The 14,240-nt window shown below is 32.8% G+C and overlaps 2 protein-coding genes across 14 annotated transcripts in view; one reads left to right on the forward strand and one right to left on the reverse strand.

The window, feature by feature from the left end:
- LOC130450233 (disks large 1 tumor suppressor protein) overlaps positions 1-14,240 on the forward strand; it is a 1,338,131-nt gene that overhangs the window by 637,744 nt on the left and 686,147 nt on the right. The window lies entirely within an intron of this gene.
- LOC130450242 (larval cuticle protein A3A-like) lies at positions 4,616-6,593 on the reverse strand. The gene is made up of 2 exons (XM_056788532.1): positions 6,570-6,593; positions 4,616-5,122 (listed from the first exon to the last, which is right to left on the reverse strand). The coding sequence occupies exons 1-2, from the start codon at positions 6,579-6,581 to the stop codon at positions 4,616-4,618; spliced, it is 519 nt and encodes a 172-aa protein (XP_056644510.1). The 5' UTR covers positions 6,582-6,593.

Genomic DNA, 14,240 nt, shown 5'->3' on the forward strand with positions numbered 1-14,240 from the left:
TATGTGAAGCTCTACAATGTAATATACAAAGCTATAAACGCGGAGCGTTTACTACGTAATGCAATACATCGGGTTACCCAATTAGCGTGGGAGAACATTCTGCATCAAAATGATTAGTGAACTACTTCACATTGAAATTAATAATAATAGCAACAAAAATAATAGATCTATGTAGTAGACGTGCACTAAAGAATTACTGAATCATAAAAATTTTTAACTATTTATCAAAATAAATTATTACAAGTCAACAGCCAATACTTATTTATACAAATACAATTATAATTAATATTATGAATAAAACAGACCCCGAATATTTTATAGTACCAATAATATAGTTGACTAATTTCTTATTTAACTATTTGTGTGCACATTTCTTGAAGTGACGGCGCCGCTGACTAATTACATGTCCACCTTGTTTACCTTTATTTACATTATTCAATTATATCACGGACTATTTTTCACAGACTGTGAACTTCCAAGGTTGGTAACCTTGTGACGCTTGGTTGGTCGGATGAATTATTGTATTTCTATGTGATTAATTGCCGTTTTAAAAACATCTTCTGTTAATTGTTTTTATGGATGCTAGTGAAGCGCTTTTACGGCTCGGATTCAATTACAACGGAATTGCTGATGGAGATATGGCAAATGGTATTTTAAGAGTATCTTGATTGATGGTAATTTTTTTTTTCAACAGTAGAAATAGATATGCAATCTTTATGTAGATGCTGCAACTTAACAAAGGAAACTATTTCTGTTTGAAATGGAATGAATGATTTTGTTTTGATATAAATTGTTATTAATAATGACACAATAAATGTTTCAAAATAATTTGTCATCTAAATATAACATATGGTGTGAAAGCTGTCGTTATATATAATATCACGACGTCCTTATGTTTAAGTTTGCCGTTCTTTCGAGCCCTTTTCAGGAAGGTCTCAGTCACCGTATTCCTACACCTTCAGCTTTTATATCACCAGCGATTACCGCTCCTTTCTTTCCAAATTTGTCTTTTCGTCTGGAACTCGGTCTTCTTTCTCTTTTGCCACTCTGCGCCCACTACACCATCATTTTTATCCCACTTTTTGGTGAAGCTTTCCATATATAATAACATTCAAAAGTTTTTGGCCACCATATAGTTTGTGTGATACAGAATACAAAAAAATCAAACGATCGACTTTGTTACTTATATTTTGAAGAACATATCGCATCTATGCTCAAATACTAAGTAAAAATAAATAGAAAATTTCTTTCATTGAAATTTAGAATTTTGTCTCAAATAATATCATGTGAATAGTTACTTTTTGTTTTTTGAGTTATCATTATTTATGAGCAAATACAAGACCAAGATTAAGCTGGTCTTGGTCTTGCATAGTCCGGTCTTGGTCTTGCTGCAAGAGTCTTGCAGGTATTGCATTTTATAATTGGAATCTAGGGTAAAATTAGTATTGGATTTATTATTAAAACTAACCATTTGCTGAAAAAATGTCCTACAAGTTATTTTATTAAAGTGTATCCATTTAAAAAAAAATGACGTTTTTTTTTCGTATTATTGTCCCAAAATACATACACTACTATACAAAAAATATACTTGTATTTACCATCTATTGATACCTATTCAAAAAATTTTGACATACCAGAAAACCCTGTTATCGACATAACTAACCACATGTTCAAAAAAAACGTAAAAGAAGAAAATGAACTTGAAGACAGAAGAGGAACCACGGAAGAAGATCTGAAAAATACCTCCGTTATTTTTCATTCTTAGGGATGGGGGAGTTAAATGAAGGAAAATCTAGATTATTCTAAAAATTATGACGTAAAAAGATCATATTTTGTAAACATGTGTCAGCATTTATTTTAACATAAGAATAAGATCGTTGTTAACACTTAGCAATGAATTGTAGTTGATTTGCTTGTGAAATTAATTCTGTTCATTCAACTTCATATTGTAATTCTGAGTTTAATAAAACATATTTTTGGACATCGAAAATATAACTCACAACAGTTATGAAATTTTTGGTAATTATCCAGATTAGGTTACACCCCTCCGATTTCGTTAAAATTCTAGTATATTATAGAGAAAATTATGCCGAAAATTTTGATATATATATATATATATATATATATATATATATATATGTAGGGCGTGGAAATCATCCCTTCACATAGTTTTCCAACTTTGACGTTCCAGAAAAAGAAAAATAATTTATATAACACAGTTTTGCTTCGCATGTCTAACCTAACCACTAATTTTAACTAAGAATATTGATAAAATATCAATCAATAAACAGCAATACACAAAAATTCATAGAATTTTATCTTTCTCGTGGTCAAACATGAATAAAAAAAAACAAATATTGATAGATTTACTAAAGAAAGTCGTATGTAAACAAACTAGACTTAATTCTCTGCAAATTTTATGATACTTGATGTCATCATTAGGTAATAAAGACATGTGAAGCTAAACTATGATGTATAAATTAGTTTTCTTTTTCTGGAACTCCAAAGTTGAAAAATAATGTGAAGGGATGATTTCCGCGCCCTACATATATGCATCAAATTTTTCAGCATAATTTTTTCTATAAAATACTAAAATTTTTATCTATCTTAACTATCTCTTAACTATCCCGCATAAATCAACTAACAACCTTTCATTTTACAACAAGATGCTCGTTTTAGCACACTTATTTTATTAGTGTGTGATATCACAGATAATATTGTGAGTGGAAACATTTGTTCAACAAACATATTCAAAATTCAAATTGCTTTTGAGGTAAAAATACTCATTTTCATTTTGAAGAATTTGTTTGGAATAAATGAAAAAAGGAAAACTACAATAGCTTTGTAGGTCGGTCTTGGTCTTGCATAAGTTTTACACAACCGGGTCTTGCCCAATCGATCTTAATCTTGGTCTTACAAGCTTTTAGCTGGTCTTTATCTTGGAGTTTGTCTTCAAACTTTGACACATCACACCATTAAACTCTCCCACACTCTTCATGCATCTTCATGTTTTATAGCCAATTTCATCTCTCAATTTTATTTTGACGTCTTAGAAGAGGTTACTTCTCTGTCCCCTTCCAAAATATTCACCTTACCTCAATTTTCTTTTCAATGTAGAAGTTATCAAAGGCTCATTGATCTGAGCTGCTGCTATCTCTGGGTCCTTGATGTATCCATCATGTTCACTGATCTATACAATACGTTTATCTTCTTCGGTTGTGGTATTTTGAGGCCACACTCAACATACTCAATCACCAAATTTCCTGGTGGAGAGATATTTTCTCACGTTGTGGAGTAGGGTGAGTCGAGATATTTCCAATTCGGCGTCAATACAATGTACTTTACTTTTTCTTAGCCTATGAAGACTATGAAGATGGTCGAGTTTCAATCGATGGTTCCACTCGCACTCACCGACAAAATATAAAGCATGCGCTCTTATAAAGTGAACAAATTAAAGTGTTTTATTTTAAAATTTATTGTATGGATTATGAAGTGTGCAAATAGGGCGGTGCCACCGGTGCCCAGGCACAGGGCGTGGACTCTGGGGTCGCAAGAATGGCTAGGCAGGACTATTATTTTTTCGGTTTGCTCCCCTAGTGCCCAATTCCAATATATACGTACCTACATGCCAGTATCATCAGCATCAAAACATATGTTAAAATAGACATAACATGTGCTCGTGTTTTTGGCAGAACACAAGCGTATTTGTGTTTAGTGTTTATCGGAATCAAGTAGTGCGAGTTTATGCGGAAACACCCACTCGCTGACACCGATCCGCACTGGCCGATTATTAGTGGATGTTGAGAGGAACTATCTGTGCAACGGCTTTCCTTATGTAGCTTCAGATAATACTATAGTTTTTACTTAAGAACAGCCTTCTATATAAAAAATAGAAGTCAACGGAAATTAGTCTTAATTGACTGTCTCAAATTAAAAAAATTAACTGTCATAAATGTTCTATGTAATTAAAGTACATTTGACTAAAAACAATAATGAAAATTAATGATTTAGTTTTAATTTCAAACCTCTAATATTTTGATCACATTAATAATATAAACATCATGAATTTGAGGTTCGCGCTCCCAAAGTGGCCCAAAAATTAAATCTTAAGCATCAGGTTGGGCAAAGTATTTGCACTAGTGAACTTGCGTTTGAGTTTCAGTGAGTGAGACACATTGGGTGCTGTAAGAGGCGAATAGTCCACTTAAATAGCTTGTCTGCTTGTTTCTCGCATCAGTTCTTAAAAATATAGATTTTTCTTTTAGATTAACACACAATTGGTCCACCAACACCAAGATCCTTACATCAGAACATGGAAAAATTAACTTTTGGCACAACTTAAAGCCCTTATTGTATGAAAATACCTTCTATAAGCGAACCTTAATACCTCATTCTAATTATTTACTCACATCTTTTTTCGTGAACTAAATTTTATTATATTGTTTCAGGTATGTTTCAGCACTTTTTCGTCAATATTTGGTAAGTGAAAATGACTACCAAAGATTCAAACTTTCAGTATTAATCAATAAAAAAAAAACAATACAAATTGCCTTCTATATTAATTTATTCAAAATAAATACCTATCTGTACACAGTCATTTTTTCTAAAAAGATATTTAATGGTAGTATTGAGCAACTGGAGCAGCATACTTAGTTACGGGAGCGGCATAGGTAAGAGGAGCAGCGATTTTAGCTACAGGCGCACTATAAGCTACTGGAGCAACTGTTTTAGTAACAATTGCTTTCTGTACGAGTGGTTCTCTGTGAACTACTGCGTTAAAACCGTGGATTGGATCGGCGGTGTATTCAACAGTACGTCTATAACCATCAGCATCAGTCAAAGAGTAACTTCCTTGAACTACATCACCATCTCTTACTTCGTGTTGGTTTTTACTATCGCCGGTGAGACCGTCTTGAATATCATAAGCGAAATTGTATTGTGGATGAGGATCGTAATCATCGGCAACGACGGCTTTGGCTACCGGAGCTACTACAGCTTTAGCTATTGGAGCGTGGTAACTGATTGGAGCTGCGATTCCGACGGGCGCAGCTGCGTATGCTAGAGGTGCTGCCGGTAGAACACCAGCCTGGGCGACAGCGAGAAGAGCAGCAAATGCAATGAACTAAAAGAGAAATATAACTGCTTGTTTTAAAGAGAAAATATGAAAGTTTATGATGAAATTTATCAATATTCTCATATATAATCTGGTTTCTATACACTCTTTAACAATTATTTGATGATGCAAGGATGTTTTAAGAAGTTGAATACCTCTACATGTAGATTTATAAGCTTGTAGTTAAAAATGAGAGAATACTTTCAAAAATAAGATGAAAATATTGTTTAAGAGAAAAATAGAATGCTAATTGATGGAAACAAAAAAGTTTAGGATGAATTTAGTGTATTGCCCTATAAACGTTGGTCAACTTAAAGATAAGTGCAGTAAAGTTGATATGTTCAGTTGAGATACTTTTAAATGGGAATAAATTGATAGTTTTGATCAATAATTATAAATAAAAGCCACAAGGACAGCAACTACAACAAAATAGTTGAATTGATTGAGTTTTAGTGTTAGACTCAAATTATTTAGACTAAGGATCATCCTGGATAAGAAAATAACTAGAAAAACAATATGAGTATACTTGAAATGACAAGTGAGGAGAAGTTATTAGATCTTAAATTAACTAATAACAACAATGGTAATCAATGATCTTTACAAACCGTCAACTTATTGTATCATACTTTGAGACAAACAGTGATAAGTTTCAACGCGTTGTGGCTTGTTAGTCTACAATTTCACGAAGGACGTATTCATAGTCTTTGTCGTGAAACATGCATCTTCAACAACGACGATTAAAGTGATAAACTTAAAAAACGTTAAAATTTGTTTATGGTTATAAGAAAAAGTTGTAAAATCTAAAAATAATCCAACAACTTTTTTCTTAATTATAATAACACGCTGAAACACAAGTCGCAAGTTTTTGGTCTCTAATAATCTAAAACTTCACCATCACCATGCGACTAACATCAGTTCTAGCATTGAAAAAGCCATGATAAAGTAGATGGAAACTATTTCGGAAAAAATTTTTCCATTTATGAATTCAACGTTGGGATAACTACATTGCTCTACATTTGAAGAGTACTCAAAGTCCATATTGTCTTAGTTATTTTGTGAAACATTGCAGATTTATATCTACTTGATGAAATTATGCGATGATGTTGAAAAAGAAAAAGAAAAAAGTATGTAAATTATGAAAAATTAAAGAATGTAAAAATGGCATGCCACACAAAGGTAGGACAAAGTTGATAGCGATAAGCAGCTCGTAAACAATATCAAAAAGAATATTTGAAGAGGCACAATTTAACATCATTTGTTTTTCTATAATGAAAAATTGTATTTGGACAGATTAATTGATATTTTCCTTCTATTATTTCCACGCAACACTTTTGTGAAGTAACAGTAATATAATGCGCTTATTGTTAGTATTTTTATATATATTTTATAGACTGTCTATAAATAAATAGACTAAATTGATATGAACAAGTGAATGTGAATTTATTATGAATATTACCTTAAACGCCATTTTGCACTGAGTTATTCAGTTGATGTAAATGTTTATAACAAAAGTAGATTTGCGACTATACTGATTAAACGAACCAACATTCTTTTTATATTCACAATATGCTCTAGATTCGCGTAAAATTTTGTAATACAAACCCCTCGACCTTGTTGATTAAACCGGCATCGCCCGTCTTATAGTACCATCGATACAACTTTCGATAACGCAATTTTTGGTCCATGAGGGGCGTTTCTGTAAAAAAAATGATTCAAGATATTATATCAAAATAAATGGCTTTAATTGATTGATTCGGCGAAGTTATTAAAAAAACAGCAGTTCATGATTTATATGATGATAAGGAAATACGTTTTTCTCTTCTAATACTAATTTCTAATATTAATTATTGAAATAGTTACTGTCATTTTAATGATGGAATTCAGCTATTCATTGAGTTTTGAACTCCAATCAGCTTAAAATATCAATTTCAGTTAATCAAAGTTGAAATACGAGTAGGTATATGTTTGTTTTATTCATGGGTATTTAGTACTGAAATTCGTGGGTATTTAGTAATGAAATAACTATCGTATGCATCACTACTCAACAGTAAACATGATGAATTCACTAATTCACTAAAATTCGAACATTTAGTAAGCATCTAATCTGAGTTGCAATAACTTGAATTTATGTTTGAAACAACATTCACATGAATATTTACTCAACAATATTCTTGTTTACGTATCCTTTAAGGTGATATGAACTTGGTAACAATTTGTTGAAAAATACAAATTTGATCATTTTGATGGTAGATTAAGAGTTTCAAAATATAGAGATATGGTACTGTAATGTTTTTCTTATTTATTCATATTATTTCTATTCATGGGGAGAATTGATAGACACTGTCTCTGAATTCTATACCATACACTTAACTAACTTCACTATCACTTAAATAACTTAAATAATTTATAATTTATTCAAATTTTTCGCTTACATTGCTGATTCGTTCGGGTTACTACGACTATTTATTATATACTGCATTTAACTGCACTAAACAAACCCGCTTATATATCCAAACGAAACTCATGAGAATTCTAGAAGAATAAAGAAACAAAACAAACACATAAATAAACCTTTCTAGAAATTATTTAAACGAAACTATGTAAATAAACCGCTTGCTATAAAAACTTATATGAAAACAGAGATCATCAAAGGTGACGAATTTTAGAATTCTACCATATCCAAGCAGGACTGGCTCCAGGGTGGAGAGGTGTTCGTAACAGTACTGTAAAAACTAGAACAGTTCGAATAGCGTTGATTTGCGGGTTTATTCGAGGCGAAAATGAATTTATAAATTATTCAATTGTTTTGGTAATTGGAAAATATGAAAAAGCGTTTGAATTTCCTCAGGATACAAAGATGTTTGTAGATTACCATCCCATACAGTTTGTTGAAAGTAGGCGAACTGCTTCGAATAACTAAAAAAAGGTTTAAGTGCAATCATTATAAATATTCATAAAACGTACAATGTTCATTTTTGAAAGAAATGTGGAAACACGTCAAACAATTCATCTCATTTCGCGTCTTTTGAGATAGGCCAAGAAATAAAAAAAAATAAAACTTCAAAAAGTCTTTTACAATAAGGCTTATTTTTCTTTTTTATAAAAAACAATTTTAAGTAGTGATCACATAAGAGAAAATCGAAATGAACTCAACTTAGTAATAACTTAACCAAACCTTTATTTACATGAATTGTTCAAACAGTTTCTCGTTCACTATCTGACTCTCTTGATTTATTTACAAAGTAATCCATCATCTGCGGAGTTGTATGAGCCATTTCGTGTCTACCTCTTATCTAGAAACTCTCAAAAATTAAGCCCATAATGTGGCCAAATTCTGAGAAAAAGAAGTAATCTCAATTGCCGAATCGATAATGGCGGAATTAGGTCCGGAAGCACATGTATACGAAAAAATTCCAAACATAGCTCAGGTGTTGAATTCCTGCGAAAAAATAAGGACCTATTCCTCTAACGATTCGTATCCAAATATTTTTTTGAAGACTTTGGATGTGTTTTGTCTGAATCCAGTCAGAACTTTCCTGAGCCCAGTAGCGACTTACTGTTTGGATTTTCATCACAATGTCTCAGGAAGGATTCAAAAAATTTCCAACATCTGTTCGGTTCAGCTCCGGGGAGTTCGTGAACAAATTGAACTCTGTATAGGTGCAGCTTTTCTTTATTTAAAAAAAATATAAACGACTGACTAACATTTTGTCGTACAGAAATTTCACTTGTGATTGCGTGAGGGTTAAGTTGGAATTTTTGGAACCGCTCCTAAGATTTCGAGAATTGAGCCAGAACACAGTGAAAAACCATGAACCAAATGCAGCAAGATAGACATAGACCTCCTATTAGAAGTAATAATGAATGACCGCCAATCTTGGTTCAGTAAAGATCTTCCGCAAGCTCAAATATGACATCTCTCTGGTATATATATATATATATATATATATATATATATATATATATATATATATATATATATATATATATATATATATATATATGATTTGAGGCTGAAGCAAGGACAGTCACTCACTTACTCACTATCTTTCAGGTAGAGTTTCTAGCAATAAGCAAATGCGCTTAGAAGTGTTTGGCTAGAAACCTCTCTATAAAACATATTAATATTCACTCTGATAGATTTAAAGGCGTTGAAAATCAATAGAAGTACGTCAGAGCTAGCGAGGAGTGTAAAAATTTCGAAAAGCACTAACTAACAGAAACAAAGTAGCCCCAATTGGATTCCCACAACAACAGGTTATAACAGGCAATAAGGAAGTAGATAGCTTCGCTAAAAATGGAGAAATGACTCCATACTTTGGACCAGATCCCAACTGTGGCTTCACAGATGCTATATAGAACTAAGCGAATGGCTGAGGAGTCAGATGGATTCTTATTGAAGAAATACATAACGTCTAAGACAATGAAAAAAATATAAGTCTGAGAAACTTCTGGTGATGACAAGAGACGACATTAAATTGATGGTCGGTCTTCTGACAGGTCATTACTTCGTCAAATATCACCTTAAAACAATAGGCATAGCAAAGGATGACAACACCAGACTCAGCGAGCAAGCACTTGAAACAACAGAATATCCTTCTCGTTTAATTAAAAGGGTTTAGTACTTCAAAATACTAACACCTTAAGAAGAATACGGAAACTCCAGAAAAATGGCCTCCTTCGAGAAGACTCTACGTATTTTGGAGGCAGGACAATGAGAGGTAGTGTCTTGTACAAAATATCTTTTAGGGTGCAGACTGAATGGAAAGCTGAAACGGCTCCCCAAACAATCTACAAAAAATCTACATGAACACATCTCTGAACTACCTTTCAACAAATTTTATTATGATAATTATATTATTTGACCTCCCCTTTACGTGCAATATCTCTCTTGAAGTTACCTGTACCCTGTATAGTATCTAATGATTCTTTGATGACAAACTATGACTGAACAAAATGTTTGGATAAATTGAATCATTTCTCATTAGTACTTCGAACAAATTTAAATCCCGAGAAACATTTCAAAATCCATAATCAAAAAACTTTGTTATGTCAAGTGGACTCAAGTGAATCTCCTTTAACTCGAAATAGAGGCACTCAAATAACTGTGTAATAAAAACTTCCCATTTCTATTTTTCAAACCAATTTCGATAGGTTTTCCTTCGGTTTAAAAGATACGTTATATATGGATATCAGATTACCCTTTCATTTGGGTGTCTACTTCCATCGATTTATAAACAATTCGATTAGAGCGTGCTTCGAAATTGGATGACTCAATTATTGCTTATTCTGCGTTGTTTGAATTATCAAAACCTTTTGGCATTTGCCTCTGGTATTCGCAAAGTGATTCAAACTAATTTATGAACTCAGCAAAAAGCCGTTTTGATTGTTACGACATCCGATTCCGCAAAGATAAAATATCCATGAATTTCAATATTTGTTTTTTTTTTATTGAGTGAAGTATATAAAGAAATTAGTGATTATTATTATTTTCACCACAATTGCAGTTAATATGAAAGGGATTTGAAGTGATGTATTGCATTGGAAGAATCACTATTTCTAAACCCATGGAAGATCAGTTTCCACATTTCATTAGTACCTCACAATAATGTAGTGATTTAACGACACGGACCTCAGTGAGTTTAACCAAATTTGGCGAAAATAAATAAAATCGTGAAAGAGTGTTTAATCACTCTTGTCTACCACAATATGTATCAAGTTTTGTATGGACCCACATGCAGAAGTTTGCAACTATTTTTTGGGGCTTAATCAATTACCTTATTATAACAAGTAGTGTCTCACTATTTTGAAACAGAAATGAATAAGTTCCAATCGAAGTTATTTTATTCCTTCTCGAAATATTCGCGCTTAAGGTCTATACAGTTTTTCACGCGCCCAAAACTTTTCTGCAAACTCTTAAACTATTATTGTAGAAATATGGGTTTCCAATAGCTTTTTTAGGTGATGAAAATGGCTGTCCGATCGTCTTTGTTTGACAGTGGGAACAAACTCAGTTGTTTGATATGCTCTATGGGAGCTAAATACAAAGTCGATTGTATTGCAGTGTGTAATATCCCAAGAGATACCTCTACATGGCTGTAAGTCACATACCGATCTCCCTTAATGATGTTGCCCACAGGATTAATGTTTCTCGGAATTACATTCGATTTTGGCTGTCTTCTCGATATCCATCATTAATGGACGCACGAATATCCCTTCCATATAATGAAATTGATAATTTATCATTTTACTTCGATAGTTTCACAATTTAGTATAGAAAAGCTTTTTACTAGAAAATCTTTAACTTTTCTTGATACTAAATTTATAAGAAACGAAGATAATGAAATTTTAATTGTCTGCTATAGGAAATCTATGTGGTAAAATATATGTCCCGACTTCTAGGCTTTCACCTTTTCTTCTGGATTCACTTACACCGATCACGTCCCATTTGATATTTTCCAGTTCTGTCTCTAGTTCGGTAAGTCTTTCATCTGACAGTCGAGATCTGGTGTTGAAGGTAGCAATATTTAGTGTTAGTAGTGTTATAGAAGGTTTCAGCGAGCGTTTGCCTCCCCCAGATTCCGTGAGGGTTAGGTTAGGGTGTGGGATTTATTACCCACCTGGAGACCCAATCCAATTATTTTAAATTGCAAATAACACAGCGTTAAATGGAAAGGTCTATGCTCGGCATCACAAATACTGAGACAAAAGTGGCGGTAGGTAGGACATGTTGCAAGGATACAAGATATCCGATGGACAAAAAGAATTCTAGACTGGAAACCAAGAACAGACCATAATTTCAGTCCCAGACGATGAATACATGAATATTTGAAAGCTTGGAAAATATATTAAAGTAAGTGCACTTTGGTGTTTCATTGCCACGTCCCCAATAAGTAACCAATATATTGGAGTTGCAGCAAATTTTGGAATGTTCGTCCTATCATCAGGGAAACTAAAATATAAAAAAAAATATTCCTTTGTCACCTTTCCACTCATATTGTAGTTTCCCCGATAATGCGAAGAATACTTCCCGAAAGCTTGAATTTTTAATTTAATGAAGAGTACAAAAATTCCAAATTTGTTCTAACTAGTCAGCAAAGACTATCCACCTTGGTATATAAATTTCATTAATTTCTTATTCTTTAGACCTATTATATATGTTTATGTTTTTGAATGAAGATAAAAATCAGATAAAAATGTGGCACTGGCCCCTCCCACGCGGCTTTTCTTTTGTAGTACGTAATGGTGCTTCTCATTTGGTCCAATAATCCGTTTAGCTCGGAATATTCACGTGATGATTATCCACTGATCATTGTTTTGGTTCACTATTTTTCTTCGGTAAATAGACTTAAGTAATCTTATGAAGTTACTAACCATATCATCTATTCTACTAGTCCCAGGACATGGTAGGTTCAAATGGATTTTACAAATATTATTATATAAAATAGATGTACCCGTAACGCATCATTATTCGTTTTTTGTTCGAAGATTAGGTGGAATTTATGAGAGTGCCAGACCTGCCATGTACGTGGCGTCCTATAACAAGGGACGCCGTGCGTGATAAGTAGGATTTATAAACTCTCATGTTCACGTCCACGTTGACGCTCTTGTTGGCGTTACGTTCGACCTCACGTTGACTAGCCGTTGAAACGCGAACGCTGGCGTTTGTGTTTATTAATCACATTTCGTAATCTGTTTATTTTAAGTTGAACGCGAACGAGAGCGCCAACGTGGGCGCCAATAAGGGCTCGAGATTAAAATTTTATAAATTGACCTTTACAGATGAAAACGTCAGCGATCAGGAAAAACTCATTTTGAAAGACCGACACTGTACGCGATATGGCTAAAGAATTGTGCATCAGTTTAGGTACTATTGATTAAATAATTAATGAACGGCTCGGTTAACGCAAAATTGGTGTCAAAACTTCCGAATTTTGATCAGAAATTCACACGCTGGAGAGTTTACACGCGTCTCCTGCTGCTAAAGTGGTAGTTTAAACACTGGACCATATTTCGAGAGAAGAGCTGTTATATCCTAGGGGAACGTTGGTGTTTTATCTCAATCTTTCAGAAGGTACCTACATAGCTAATTAACTAATTATCTTAGGAGTATACGTCTGCTTACTATTATTGTTAATAATTTCAGATTAAGAAGAAGAAGAAATCATCTTCTAGCTATTCTTTATATTGTGTACGATGTACGATCTATCCCACATCCAACAAATCCATAATTACCTGTGATTTTTTCTATCATGTTGACCTTCTGGAGATTCTGGGCTCACTGAAGTTTCATCTGTTGGAAACATTATCTTTAGTACAGTCCACTGTATGATATCTTACGACTCTACTGGCAAATTCGGCTTCTTTAAGTATTCTCTAAACAGTAAGGGGAGAAAGACATTTCTGATGGTCGATTATTTTCTACTAATACACTTTCTTTTTCTCAATACATATTGTAGGAGAAAACTTTCACCAAATTGACTCGTAAGTTTTGCATCTTATCGCTAAGTTGAAATTCTTACCCATTAATCTTTAATTGAATGTTATCAGAATGGTTAAGTACTTATTTATAGAGATTATTCGTGCGAAAGAATAAACAATAACCAAATAATATTTTTATCAAAAAATCGTCTATTCTATTAACGATGAAATGACTGAAAAATAAGGGAATATTTTGGTACATTTTCCAAAAATAGTTTCAATTTCATAATTTGCATCTCTTTCATATGATTATATTCGTAACTGCTTTTTTTAATGAGGTATTATTGAGTAATACACATAATTACTAGTAGAAGCTGCTGTTATGTTATCAAGCTATGTTACAATCATACTTTCAAATCGGAGTTCCATTTGATCAAGTCAAGAAGTAGATAATTTGAGGTTCCAATATCAAGTGTTATCCCAAAGGAGTTTCCCTCATTTTTATTCCGATAAATCCGTATATAACTTTCTATTCATTCGGCGTTTCTTATTATTTTTCGTCGAATATTTTCCATAGATCTTTTTCTACTACTGTTTTTTGTACTTACTTTTATTTCTATTCAGTACGATCAATAAATATACCGACTTATACAACATTGATAGGTTGGTTGTTTGTTATAAATTCTCAATGTTCCAAGTATTTCCC

The sequence above is a fragment of the Diorhabda sublineata genome, chromosome 11, assembly GCF_026230105.1.
Source record: "Diorhabda sublineata isolate icDioSubl1.1 chromosome 11, icDioSubl1.1, whole genome shotgun sequence".
Taxonomy (NCBI): domain Eukaryota; kingdom Metazoa; phylum Arthropoda; class Insecta; order Coleoptera; family Chrysomelidae; genus Diorhabda; species Diorhabda sublineata.